Here is a 15140-nt window from a genome sequence, read left to right as displayed (position 1 = left end):
TACCGCATTTAAACAGAGCTGTCGAACCGCAAAAGCAGATTTTCTCAACAAAACAAAGTGCTGAATATTGAACAAATCATGGGAACGTTTGAGACTGAGAGTAGAGGGGGGGGGCGCAGCTGGTCCAACAAATCTGTTAGCTGGTATCCAAGCAACTGGTGAATTATCCACTCGTGCTTTTGACGTAAAAACTTAAGGCAGTGGTACAGTTAGAACCTATTTCAGTGAGGTGCTCATTAGTCGGCTCTCGGTTTCTCTCATGATGAAATGCAAATTGCCGGAGCTGACAAAATGGGTATGCCTGGCCCTGACATGAAAGTGCAGTTGTGAGCCAATTCTTTTGGGGATGTTATTTTATAAACAACCACTAGAAACAATGTTTTTTGTTTTTTTTATTCAAGCCACTTTATGTGCCATAACAGTGACAATTTTATCCACCAAAATTCGTTGTAAATTTTTGTACGATGGGAGATAACCATCTGCTTCTCTCTACAAGTTAAGTTAGAAAAAAATCCAAATTGCACTTGTTTGGTGAACAGATGAGAAGCTGGATTCCGTGCGTCACTACATGAGGTAACATAAAAAAAAAAACAAATAGCATTCTCGTCCGACGAAAGATGCTTAGACGAGCTACAGGGAGCAGAAGCACACATACATGGATGAGCACACACAAGCGTGCAAATAAGATCTCTCTGTACACACGTGCGCGCGCACACGCATGCACATCCTTTTCAGGCTATCAGTAAACAATGCCCAGATAACAACTTGCCTCTGGCTCTCTGCCCCTTCTTCGCCCAAACATGTAGCTCGGCAGAGGAAATGATGTCAAGAGAAAGGAGCTTATGCTCTTTATATGTCTATATAAAAAAAAATGCATGAAGCCTTTGTGTGTGTGCCAAGACGGATGTCAAGATTTTCAAATAATGAGACTTCAATGTAGCCTGATCACACTGAAGGCCAATGAAGCATATGTGACATAAAAGCACAGTCTTATGTTTAAATTAAGAAGCAAAAGGAATGCTGTTATGACACAAAAATAAAGAAAGCGAGTAGTGCTGCAAAACTGATAAATGATGCCAAATGGTGCGGATAGCCAACGCATAATCAGTCACTGTTAACGTGACAACAAATAAGAATGGAGCATAGCTATCGTATGGAGATGAGGCCGCATGATAGATGACATGATTTCATGATAAATTTCCAAAGTGGCTGTTAGCTATGGTTGCTTCTGTTAAGTAGTTGCACTTGAGTACGAATTAAATTGCCACCACCCAGCTCAAAAGTTCTTGACTAATCTTCTACTGCATGGGGATACAATTAAAATTTCCAGACGCCCAGTTGGAAAAAAAACAAAGATCCAGAAGATCCTAATGTGTGACTATTTATTGTGATATATACTTAAGTATCCTAGTCAATGTATCTTCATCTCTATGCAATCAATCAACACCTGAGCAACATCAAATTAACTCAATCCAATTATAAAATGTATATCTATCTATCTATATATATATATATATATATGTATGTGTATATATATGTATGTGTATGTATATATATATATATATATATATATATATATATGTGTGTATGTATATATATATGTATATAATGTACATATATATATATGTATGTATATATGTATATATATATAAATGTATATATAAATAGGAATAATTTTCAAAAAGTGTAGCATAAAGTTAGTCCTTGCGGATAAACTAAGCTGAGTTATCAAAATATATACATTTCTGACATGATTATGGTTTCATTCTATTAACCACAATTTACATGGTTTACAAAAAAAAAAATCCTAATCATATAACGAATGCTATCAATGTATCTTTCAGGTTGTCTTTACTTGGGCCAGGAGTGCCGGCTGGTGATCCACTACGAGCAGGGCTTCTCCGTGTTAGCGGAACCCAAAGTTCAAGATAGTGAGAACGGAGATGAGGGGCGACGCCATACTCCAACCAAAAAACGAGTGCTCCTGTCATACCCTTACGAAAAGCTGAGGATGTCATCGGACGATGGCGTCCGGATGCTATTCTTGGACTTTGGAGGAAAGGAGGGGGAGATTGTGAGTGTTTTCCTTTCTTTGATGAGAAAATGACATGTTTTATGCGACAATGTGCATGTCAATTTGGGGAGCAGTGATGATGTGTCGGCTTGACTTTTAGGTAAGAGGCAGACATTATTTTGATATCATTACAAAGTTTTATAGAATCATCTGATTCGTAGTGTCGGTTTTATGACGCCGAAAAGAAGAAAATAAAAACACAAGTTAGACCCAAAGCTGCATTTGATTGGCCTAACCGGTAACCGGCGATATTTTGAAAAATTGCACCCCACCATCACAGAACAAAAAACTGCAACCAGAGGTCTCTGTCATGCTGTAAGACTTTTAATCAGGTCCAATCACCGCGGAACAATTTGAGGTTGCACTTTTTACTAAGCAGTCAGGAGCAATTACAGTCAAACTTAAAAAAAAAAAAAAATCATGACACATGTGCCACTGCCTTATGAAATGTTGGCATTTTCATTTTGAAAACCGTCACTTTTTTTTTTTTCTCCCCTGAACAACATTTGACGACAGTATGAATATTAATGTGGGTTTCAGTCGCAACATTAACGTTCTTTTTTTTTTTTTTTTAAAAGAGACTAAATTAATGACCCTCTTTGCTAATGTAACTGAAGATGTTCTGTTTGTATAAAAATGTTTCACTCACCGTTTACAGCTCAGTATAAATGAAAATTCTCTGTTGGCTACGAGGAGCGATTTTGTTGTCAACGCGGCTTCATCAAAATCCCAAGGCACTTGTGGATTTGGCTGATGGCTCATTAGCTCAACTTTTGAAAGACAAATCTGCTGGGCCTCTTCTTCATCATGTTGACTTTTCCGTCATTATTTGGCACAGACGCGGTATGTTTCTAAATGTGTCTCCGCGCTTGACTGTTTACCTTTCCCGTAGAGACATTTGGACTGAACCAAACTAAAAGACTCATCTGAAAATTAGACTGAAGGTGTGCATATGGTCTGCGTTTAGAGGATGCACTAAAGAGAGAGAGCGGTTGTTTTATCTGGAATGCAATCATCAGCATGCTCAAACTATTATCACCAACTTGTACTCGCTGAGCGCAAGTACAATGCCGTTGATGGACAGCTATTCGGTCGACATCCAAAGTGCAGGAAGAAATCAGAATGATAACCTCAGGAATTAAAAATCGGCCCCATTTATTTTTGACAGTTCTGTCGAAAAGTGTAGAGCTTCTGCAAGTCCGGAAAAATGAATGATAAATCGTTGTTGTATAATTTTTACAAACTAATTTTTTTAATCTATAAAACATTTTTTATGGCACTGTGTTTCATAAAAACACAACGCCAAACAATTGTTATTAGTCATCTTTATCACTATAAACATAAATCTAACAGCCATTGATGGCTGTTTACTGTTTTGAAATGTTTACAAGCAGGCTTAGTTGTTTCTGTCCAAATAAAGACAAACACTTAAGCCCGAAATTATTCATGGCCTGGCAAAATTGGCTTGAACAGAAAAAAGAAAATTCAGAGAATGACACACAAAAGCCTGTAAGAAATTGTTTAAAGGAGTATGAATAAATTGTCGAAACGTCCAAAACTTGTGCGTTCTCAATACAAATTCAAACTGTGATCTAAATTTATTTATTTGTTTATTTAGATCAGGGAGGAGCAATTTATATGCCGCAGGGGACCACAATTTATTTTATCAGTGCAACTTCCTAACCAGATGTATGACAAAAATGCAACATTAAATAGGGACCAAATCTGTGCATACGTGCAATATACATGCTCTTGGTACATTTTCTTTTTTCATAATACATTTTTTGATGCATGTGTAAAATACTCTCTATTGTAACGCAACAACAAAGGGCTTTGAAGAAAACAAGATAACCAACCGCATACTGCAGTGCAAAGAGCTGTCTTGCATAAAAATGACCACTCAGGAATGTTACAAAACTGTTGAACAAGAAACCAACAGTGAGTGCAAGAATTTCATAAATGCACTCAAAATTTTAATATTATGAGGTAATATGTTTATCCCGCATATCATTCCAAATCTGGAAAAAAAATTAATTAAAATGGGCCCCCTTGCGTTGTAGCTCCAGACTGGAGGCAATAGGCTGACAGTTGCCCAACCCTGGCCAATAAAAGCCAATCCGTATCTCTACTGTTCCTCGTCTCGGTTTTTGTAAAATGAATTCTCTGAAAAAATGCAATTTAAATTTCGGACTGACTTATTGTCCAAAAAATGTATCTGCAGATTTTCCCTATTCCCAGTCCAGCAGTGGCTACAACATAGCATATTGCTGTCGTGTTTTATTTTTTTTAACAAAGTGAAATTACAGGAATAGTATTTCAATTTATAGGACTTTTTTGTCGACTCAAGCACTTGATCTAGATATGAGCTGCTTCTGCTTGAGGCACCTAGACTATAACAATAAAACGGGGGAGCTATTTATGCTACTCGAGGACTGAAGTCAGGAATGCCTGCACTTGAAGGTTGATTGGCAATTTTCTCTTTGCTACAGGGATGAGTGGACAAAAGGTTTTGATTTTCTCCGGGGATCCATTTTCTTTATTGTTTATGTACAACATGCGCAGACATTGTTGCGCTTAGCTTGCTTGGGTTCTCCCTCACTTCTTGCCTACCGCTTAAATGGGCCTCGCACAACACAACAAATACAGTAGTGAAGATAATTGACGTTTTAGATGCGAACACGATCCATCCAGCAATTTTCTGTACCACTTATCCACATTAAGGCTGTAGGTGAGCTGGAGTCTATCGCACATTGGGCAACAGGTGGGCTACATCCTGAGCTGATCACCAGTGATTCAGAGAGCACATATAGACAAGTAACCATTCACTTCAGCATTCATACGTATGGCATGGACTAGTGGTGCGCCGATTGATCGTCCACCGATCGTGATCTTTCCGTGGGTACGTGATCGCTCTATGTAGATGACAAAATAATGATCATCCACTGCTCATATTTTGCAGCCTTGGTATTGGAATATGCAGCATTAGGAACAACCTTAGTCTGGACAATTTAGATTCTTCAACGAAACTAAGATGCATGTTTCTGGAATTTGGGGGTGAAAGCAGAATTACCCGGAGAAAATTCACACAAGCATGCGGAGAACACACCACACAGGTTGAGCGGAGCTAAGATTCAAGTGCAGAACCTCAGAACTGAGGCAGCTCTACTAACCAGTAGGATTAGTAGAGTTAGTGTTACCGCTGTAATAATATCCATTAGAAATGTTGTTGTCATCCCGTGTCTCTATCGACACTGACAGATGTGTGCCCTTTTTAGGAATCTGAATTATGACCTCATTAAATAATATTATTTATAAGTATTTTTGTTACGCCCCCACATGGAAGAAGAAGAAAACATTTTACGCCCCCCTCCAACTCTCTGCCGCAACTGTAAATATTTTAATGTGTCTATAAAATTGTGAGCAAACCTGAGGATGTAATACTCTGACAATGGGAGTGCCACTGCCACCTACTGTAGTAGATGTGCTATTACACTTAAGTACGGCGAAAAATAAACAGGTTTCCTGAGGTCTCATGGGTTCCCCTATTTTTATGAAGAACTGATATAGTCAGACTATAATTAATACGACACGGTTTACTAGAGAAAAGCAGTCATCGTCAAAGTTTTATTGGAACAAGCAAATAGTGGTTTGAGAGGGGATTTATAGGTTGCAGCTTCCTTACAAGCCTCAGGAAAGAAAGTGAGTCATAACTCCATGAAATGGCCCATTGTTAGGTGAGGAGGAATATTACACACGTCGTCTAATTTGTGTGGGGAAATGTTGACCTTTTAATGTCATTTTTACACTTAGTCAGGATATGCCTGTTTCTTTTCCTTCCTTCGTGTTTCATGTTACATGTACAGAATGTCACTGTATCCATTGTTCTCCTGCAGCAACTGGACCTCCACTCGTGTCCCAAGCCAATTGTCTTTATCGTCCACTCCTTCCTCTCCGCTAAGATCTCCAGACTGGGCTTAGTGGCCTGACCGCAACCCCCGAATTGGATTTCCGTTGTTGTGCGTCCACATCTCTGCAGACCACGTGAAGAAGACGACATTCAGTCCGAGACCCAACCTGAGGGAATGTAGCCTCTCAGAGGTCAAAGTAACAATGAAGAAACATGTTGAGAGTTCACGGTCATTTGTCGTAGAGCTGTGAAGACTGAACATTGATGTCAAAGAACAAAACCCCGAGCGGACTAAAGGCAGATGGACGAATGTGAAGAACGTGAGAATGATCGGGCATTACTGACATGTTCACTACTTTTGCTTCAGTTGATATAGTCATAAATTGATTTCATTTACTAATTATACTTAATTTATTCATGATCTGTGTGAAAACATTCAGAATTTCACTTTTCAGTTTTCTTGTTGTCCTGTTAGCAATGGTAACATTTTTCATCAACCATGCAATACACACATTATTTGGCTTTTGGGTGGAATTTAAGGACAAACCTAAAATAAAAGATGCACTTGATAGGTGGAATTAATTTGACCTTCTGTAAACATTTGAGTCCATCAGTTCAATGTTTCAGTTCCTTTTGTACAACTTCCTATTCTCTGACTCCAAGGAATTAAACGGCAAAATTCCCCAAAGATGTTTGCTCTACTCCAATGCCTTCCTGTGACTCTTCCACTCTCTCTGCATCAGTGTTGCAACATGCTGATGACACTCGGTGACAATCCAACCTCAGTCTCGATCAATTGTGAGGTGTCAACTCGGTGTCATGATGTCCAAATGTGAGCAGCATCTTTAAATAACAATTCTATTTCAAGAATTGCCCTGTTCAGCTTCTTGTTGGAGAACAGCAAGTCGGACCAAGAGCACGGAGAAACTGAACCGTAGGTATTCTTAAGTTTACACGAGGTCAAATTGAGTGCATTTTAAATTCCTCCTGAAATTCCATCCAAAAGCCAAATATCCCAAACATTTGGTGAGTATCATGTTTATTGTATTTTCCCAGAATCGAAAACTCTGCTAACTGAAATTACATGACAGTATTGCTTTAAAAGTTTGCAACCAACTGTGCTCTATATTAGTGTTGAAACGCAAATGATATTTTTGTAGCTCCAGCGTATAACAATTTATGGTAGCTATAGCATTGGCAACTGTGCGTGTGTGCGATAAATCCAGCTGTGTGTTCATAATAAAACTAATCATGCATGCATGCACACTAGTCAACTTAAAATGAGGACATGATTATTTTCACCGACCAAGTACAAGCATAAAAATTGATGTGATATTATTCGCGTCACAGTTAAAAAGCAGCTACGCTAAAGCTAAAGACCAAGTAGGATTTGACCATTTTACTGTCATCGCTCTACTGGTCATAAATTTCAACTGTTCCGCTTAATAGGTTCTTAAAATAATATCAATTTTTTTCTGATCCAAAGTTCATCGTGGTCATTTGTCTTTGTCAGACCTCCCCCCAGTTTCTTTTCCTTCAAGTAACAGCATGTTGTCATCATCGCATTTAATTAGGTGGCATGCATCTTTCTATTTTTATTATCACACATTGCTGTTTATGTAATGTAACAAAATCCACCTACTTGCATAAAATATTTTCTTGTGGAACCTCCAAAGTCAAACAACCACACACACAAAAAAAGATCCCACAATACTAGATTATCTCTCAGAAAACACCTTCCAATTCCATCTCCATCATCTCTTTGGTTTATTAATATGTTATTACACATTGGTTAACGTACATGTATGACAGTTGAAGGATTATTATGGCAACGGTTTGAGCTACATCAGTCAATGACGGTGGCTGGTTTTACACTGCATGGTTCAGGTGACACAATTCCAATTTATGTTTTTATCTTCAGGAAACGTGAACACAGGCACATGCTCGGATATATTTTGCTTGTAATGTGCAAGGAAATAGACAGCCAACAAAATTGGATATTGGCTTTAAATCGGAATTGGTCAGTGGTTGCAGTGTTAATCCAGCAAGCAAGTTGTTGTGAATTTTCTAAATTGAAACAAAAGTAGCCCCTCGGAAAAGCTTTTGTTGTTACAACGATGTGAAAATTTCACTATATTACATTTTTTATATGTATTTTGTGCAATGGGGATTCAACAGGCAGACCACTGGTGGTCTATTTGAACAGCCTTCATTTCACGGTGGCCACCAAGTAAGATCCAAACATCTTTGTGGCAAACCTCTGTAATCTTCTGCGATTCATGCAATCACTAACAGTGGGAGGAACATCTGGAATTCACAAAAAAAAAATCGTAATCAAAGACAGGATACCACGATTAAGAATTGTTTGTAGGAGTTTTGCAATGAAGCAATCAGGCATTAATGCAAAACAATGCAGCCACGTCGTTCTTGTGCCTTGGAAATGGAAATCGTTTTGGGAGGAATACCTCACAGGATGAACGCGGAGCTACATTGTGTCTCTAAGGACAGCAGACATTGGATTTTTCAGTTTTCACATGCTTTGTTCCTTTTTTTTTGTGCACTGTGAAAGATGATTTTGCAACACCTTTTGTCTTGCTTAATTGATCATTGCACATCATAAAGGCACTGCCACAATTGTATAGCAGCAACGAATGCCATAACCACAAAATATGGGGTGTGAGGTGTTGTGCTGTTTTAGAATAATGCCTTCATTTGTCATTCTGAATAACAAACAAATGTTTTTCACTCAATGGATACACATAAATTACATATTTAAAATGGATTCCATGTTTGTTTTCATTGTCCTGCTTGTCTCTTCTGTGGTTAATGCTAATCTGTCAGCACAATTACAAAGAACACTTTGAGGTCGTTTGGCTGGAACCATTAGAGGTAACGGAAATATATTTGGTCACACAATAAAAATCTGCTGAAGAAAGCTTATGAGAAGAAAGCTAATGCAAAATATACACTTATTGCTTACAAATTACAAATATAAGAAAAGCCTCACAGGCACGTGATATAGCCTGTGCATAGCAAAAATCAAATGCCCAATAATTTTCATCTCTTAACGGAATGATAATATTTTTAGAAAAAGTCACTAAAACATAACGGATATTGTCTATGTAATGTATAAAAATATGGTTGAACTTCAATCATCCATCCAACTATTTCGTTTTCCATCCTGCTCCAGGTTGCAGGAAGCAGGGCACAAATGTTTCGGTCAGTTTCTTATCATCTATTTAATATAGAAGTTGCCTATATTATGCCTAATATGCACAGACATTTTATTTTCATTGTTAATAATAATGCTGGTCAACAGCAAATTTTAATCAGACACTGATTTAAAATCTGACTTTACTTTTTTACTAACAGTAAGTTTTTGAGGTATTTGCATGTTTTGTTTTGACACACACTTGTTGCACTACTGATTGCAGCATGCATTGAAATTTATATTCGTGATGTTTCAGAAAGAAATTTCACTTGTTGCTGAACCTAACCTTTAATTCATAAATATTACAAAATATTTGGGCTCAACAATTTTTTTGTTTTTTTAATCCCAAAATACAGATTAATCAAACGTAATCCGCCTTTTACCCGTAGTAAACTGGGTTTGGCTCTAGCAACCCCTCGTGACCCTTTACAGGATAAGCATTTTGGATGATGACAAACAAAGCCAAATATAATAATCGTAAGAATATATCCATTAGCTATGTTTGGCAATTTCATATTGGCAATAAAAAAAAAATGAAAAAATACAAGGAGATTTCTTTCAAAGGTAAAAAAAAAGGCCAGTATTCTAATGTAAAAATATGTTTTTCAATATTTAGTATTTATTACGATATTAATTTAAAGAAAAAATTGGGCCACAAAAATACCGTCTTTATTTTCTGCGTTTAAAATGGTGTGTTTCACAAGTGAACTGCACTCCGCCTCGCTCCAGACATAATTCCTAAACACAACAAAGGATTCAGGTGTCTGACTAGTTCATTGTGGGCTTTCAGAGTAATTCGCGATGTTTATTTCTGCCCACTCATCAGAAAAACTCCCCATGTCTTGATCTTGAAAGAGAGAAGAGGCCTAAGAATAACCGTGTTGTTCTGAGCACTTTGACTCTGACATTGTTTAGTTGTAATTAATGAGCTTGCATCCGCACTCCCGGACATTAATGAACACATTTGTGTGGTTAAGAAACTTTCCACACTTAGATTGTTTACCACAAGATTTATGATAATGTTTTTAACGCTATGAATTAAGCCCCGCTTCCTCTGTGGATCATAAACCATAATAAAACGAAACCATTTTTCCGTGAGGCAGTTTTATGTGAGGGCTGATACACAAATATTGTTGAATGTCCTAACATGCACGGTCACTGAGCTTTCCCATTTACTCAGAGAAGAATGGCATCAGTGACACACATTGTCGTCTCTTTGTTTTGACTGCCAGCTAGATTCATTAGCAACTAGCCGCAAAAGTTTGATGTGTTTAAATACAAAAGCGGAAATTAAAACAAGTGTTTTCTTTTGCTCCAAAGTATACAGTAAGGAGGAAAAAAAATATAACTACAATTAAAAAAATTAAGCAAAAAGAAAAAAAGCTTTGAAAAAATGTATTCTCTTTTTGTTTTTCACTACCAAACAAATATAAATATTAGTCAAGGACAACACAAGTAAACACAAAATGCAGGTTTTAAATGTAAAATATCTGAACCTCCATGGCCTTGTGTAAAAAAGTGATGCCCCCTAAAACTAAATACTGGTTGGACGACCCTCAGCAGCAACAACTAAAATCAAGTTTTTTCTATAACAGTGAATGAGCCTTTCACATCTATGTGGAAAATAATTGGCCTTCTCTTCCTTGCAGAATTGCTTTAATTCAGCAACACTCGAGGGTTTTTGAGCATTAACTGCCTTTTAAAGGTTACTCCACAGCATTTCAATCAGATTCAAGGGTGGACTTTGACTCGGCCATTTCAAAACCTTTGTTTTCTCTTTTATAGAAGCTTTGTTTTTGCTCGTCATTAGGAGGAAGAAAACAAATGCACTTGGACTTGAGCTCACAAACTGATGGCCAAACTTTCTCCCTCACACAAGAGCTTCTGGTTTCATCAATCGCAGTAAGTCGTCCAGGTCCTGAAGTAGTAGGCAGCCGCAGACCATCACACTACCGATAGCATGTTTGTTGGTATGATCTTTTTCTGAAATGCTGTTTCATATATGCCAGCTGTAACGAGACACATTTTTTTTTTTTAGTCTTGGGAAATATTCAAATGTGTTTTGCAAAAGTATGACAAGCCTTTATGCTGCTTTTGGTGAGCAGTGGTTTTCACCTTTAGTTGTCATTTTTGCCAAGTCTCTTGCTCATTGCTGAGTTAGTTGAGGCCAGCAAATCTTCAGACGTTGTCCTGCATGACTCAGGAACAGGTGGGGGTTAAATCACAGTTTCCATAATTACTCGGCCTACTTAGCACCACAATTTCATTTGGTTTCATTGTTGTGACTTTTTGTGTCCGTGTGCTTCCATCAGTCGCAGACAACACATGCAGGTGCTGATTGTGCTTGCGTGTACTATGCATGATGTGCGTGTTTTCTTTGCTCACTCTGTATTTGCATTCCTCACCCGCCTGTGGCAGGTCCTCAAGTTGTAGGTTGTTTGCTTGTTTGTTTGTACGGATGCGAGGGAAGGAACTATATAGGCTCAAGATGGCAGGAGGGAGAGAGGGACCCAACGGTTGGCATTGAAAATTGGAAAGGTATTCAACAAGATGAGAGGCTGACTGGCCCAAAGAAAGTTAAACTTAGATGTTTGGTGATTTTGCATTCATTATTCAAACTAGAAATAATTGCCAACGAGGTGTTTGCCCCTTGAGTTCACGTTCCAAGTCTTCCACTTTGTTAAAGGTGCTCCGCCTTGTGCTTTCATCATGAGTACGCAAATGAGACATATCACTGCTTATATTTCATATTGAAAATACATTTTGTGCTTAATCCAAAGACTCCCAAACAGTGCAATTAGCTTATGGCAAGCGGAAGTCAAATGTTTTGCATACAAGCAATAATAAATGCCATTGGTCTTTGTAGCATACATATACAATATAATCCAATACAACTACAATAGCTGCAGCTGCAACAAAACGCTTTCCGTTTGGTGTAATTTAAATTAGCAGGAAATTAGAACACAAATGAAAACAAATAAAAACATATACAATAGATACCAGAAGAACAGCGACAGTCTCATGTTGAGTCGAAAGCTAAAGAATAAAAATGTGTCTTCAAACGAGTTTTAAAAGTGGACAGAGAGGGGGCTTGCCTAACATTTAATGGGAGCAAATTCCATAGGGAAGGACCGGCAACAGAAAAGGCACGATCCCGCCTGAGGCTGCACTTGGTCCTCGGTACCTCCAGCAGAATGTGGTCTGCAGTCCTGAGGCAGCGAGCGGTTGAATAGGGGTGGAGGAGCTCAGAGAGGTACGCTGGGGCGAGGCCATTTAAAGATATGCAGACGAACAGAAGTATCTTAAAACGAACTCTGAAGTGCACTGGGAGCCAGTGAAGAGAGCCCAAGATTGGGGTGATGTGATCCCTCTTGCGAGCTCTAGACGAGCACGTGCGGCAGCATTTCGCACCAGTTGGAGGCGCTAGAGGGAGGACTGGCTGACTCCAAAGTAAATTGCATTACAGTAATCTAGCCTAGATGAGATGAAGGCATGGATGACTGTTTCCGAGTGCTGTTGGGAAAGAAAGGGCTTCACTTTAGCCAGATGCCTAAATTGAAAGAAGCCCTATCGAACAACAGCACTGATCAAATTTAAAACCAGTGTCCGGTTTAAAACACAAGTTCGAGACTGTTGGCTTTAGATAAGATTCCAGGGGGCCAAGGTCAACAGGGTTGAAAAGTAGAAGGGCCACTGGGACCGAACACCATATCTCCTGTCTTCTTTTTGTTCAAATTCGACAAATGATGTGACATTCAGATTATGATTTCCTCTAGACAGAACAAAAGTGCTCTCAAGGAGAAAGTGTCTTTCTTGCTCAGTGGGATATAACATAGTGTGTTAATACATACTAAATGTAGCAATTGTCTGCATTGTTCATTTTCTAAAAATCTATTTATATGAAGCACCCAATTTGCAAGAAAAAGAAAAGTACATTAGTATAGAGCACATCCTTCTGCCTGTGTAATATCTTAGCTGATGAGTGACACAATTAGTCTCTCATTTAAGTAAGAGGGCATGGCAAGGACATGATTATCATCTGCACATGTCCCTGTTGTAATCTTTTGAAGGACAAGAGGATGATGGATGACCCTTTCATGGACACTGTGTTTCGAGCAATAACGCCATCTTGAAGGGTCATTTTTGTTGTTGACGGCCTCTTGCTGAGTGTGACACACACACACACACACACACACATCTGAAACACAAGGTTCGTGCAAGTGGGTTTCCAGTGATTGCCCTCAACATGGCCTCTCTGTGTGTAGAGGCACTGTGACAGCTCCTGTTTTTTTATACTTCCACTCTCTGGGAACTACATGATAAAAGAGATGTAAATTGTGTGTGTGTGTGTGTGGAATGTTCTGGATACCATTGCCAAATCCCTGCAGCACCCATGAATGCCCCCACCTCGCATTTGCACAAAGCATCTACATGTTTTTTAGCGTTTCATGATCCATGATGAATAAGTAATAAATGCAAGTGCGTGCAATGCATTGTGGGCAAAGTGCACGAATGCATAGGGAAGACAAGCTGTCGTACATCAGACGGTACCAACTCATGGCAATTTGAAAGCAGAGACGGAGGGTCTGAATCCGTACGGGCACCAAAGATGGACATGACTTGAGTTTTTTATGAGCTGTGCAGGAGTTCAACGGTGTTTTGGGCAGACGCCAGCTCCTTCCCACACACCCTGCATGGGCAACATTTGAACCAAGCAACAAGTTACAAGAGCGACAAGTGTGAAAATGTCAGTGACTAAATGTGACAATTGGATCACGGAATATAGATCATACCTTCAACTAATAATCTAATCTTTACATGAGCCACAATGAATCCATGGTTTTGTCACAAATATGGCATAACGTGTCATCACAATTATAAAATCATTTTGACAATCACATGTACAGTATTATTTTGACTGTACAGGACGTCTTGGTCCTGACATCCACTGATGAGAAGAATCAAAGACTGTACTTCATTACTGAACTCAAGTACACCTGACAATTCTACCAGAGTATTTATTGTTCAGAAAACGTTTGGAGAGAAAGCAGCAAACACAATGAACCGAAGACTGAATGAAACCATGGAACAAGGAGCACCTGAAGAAGACACTATCTGATTGGTAGAGAAAAGGGACAGGGATGACGAGCACAGGTGGAAACAATAATAGAGTGAAAAAAGCGGAAGCTCAGCACCTTCACTTATGTTGTACGTACTGTTTTTCATTTTATTCTTAATAGCCTACAAGTGTTTGTCACACAATAACTACAAAGGGTTATATTCTAATTTTTTTTTTTCTTCACAGATTTCATGCGTGAAGAGAATATATTTTTTTTTTCAATAAATGTTGTTGCTTTGAACTGAAAGGTTCTGCAGAAGACTCCAATATTCTAAATTAAACAATTTAATGGAAGCCAGAAAGATTGAGACACGGGCCGGGGAGACTTTTCCGCAGACTGCAGAAGAAGCCCCTCCCCCAGGATTTCTACTCGCATACTCTTGGCGGCCCACTCAAAAGGGAGCCGACTCTATGGCCTTGACTGAAATCAATTAATAAGTGTTCCAAGGGTGTCATAGGGAATGAAAGCCAATTGAAAGCAAGAGAAAGGTCACAGCAAGAAATCGGCCTGTCTCAAGTAACATGTTGAATTTGAATTTCTCTTGTGAGGATAAGCAGTTCGGAAAATGGATGATTGCATAAAAATGGTTTGTTTCAGAAAAGCAATAATTTATTATACTATCAGAAATTAATATTTAAAAATCACGGATTAATTCTTCATTTTTCCAATTATTTAAATTTCTTTGAATACTCATCCTTACTCTTTGGTTAAAAAAAAAAAAACAGAGAGAGAGAGAGAGATTTAACATGAGATATGGAAAGATTTCATTGCAGGAGTTCACCAAGATTGCCCAATTGCAATTCACCAGATGTAATAAAATACATTAAT

The 15140-nt window shown here is 38.5% G+C and overlaps 1 protein-coding gene across 1 annotated transcript in view; it reads left to right on the top strand.

The window, feature by feature from the left end:
- Nucleotides 1-8763, top strand: part of sntb1 (syntrophin, basic 1) — a 34896-nt gene extending 26133 nt beyond the window's left edge. Inside the window, exons 7-8 of the mRNA XM_088307266.1 lie at nucleotides 1845-2074; nucleotides 5968-8763. Of these exons, the coding sequence (XP_088163392.1) occupies nucleotides 1845-2074; nucleotides 5968-6060 (323 nt within the window). The 3' untranslated portion in view covers nucleotides 6061-8763. The remainder of the gene's footprint in view (nucleotides 1-1844; nucleotides 2075-5967) is intronic.
- Nucleotides 8764-15140: the final 6377 nt, after the last annotated feature.

The sequence above is a fragment of the Idiotropiscis lumnitzeri genome, chromosome 10, assembly GCF_059441095.1.
Source record: "Idiotropiscis lumnitzeri isolate Australia: NSW breed Sydney's pygmy pipehorse chromosome 10, RoL_Ilum_1.0, whole genome shotgun sequence".
NCBI classification, from domain to species: domain Eukaryota; kingdom Metazoa; phylum Chordata; class Actinopteri; order Syngnathiformes; family Syngnathidae; genus Idiotropiscis; species Idiotropiscis lumnitzeri.
Note: the sequence above shows the minus strand (reverse complement) of the source record. Positions and strands in the feature narration are given on the sequence as shown.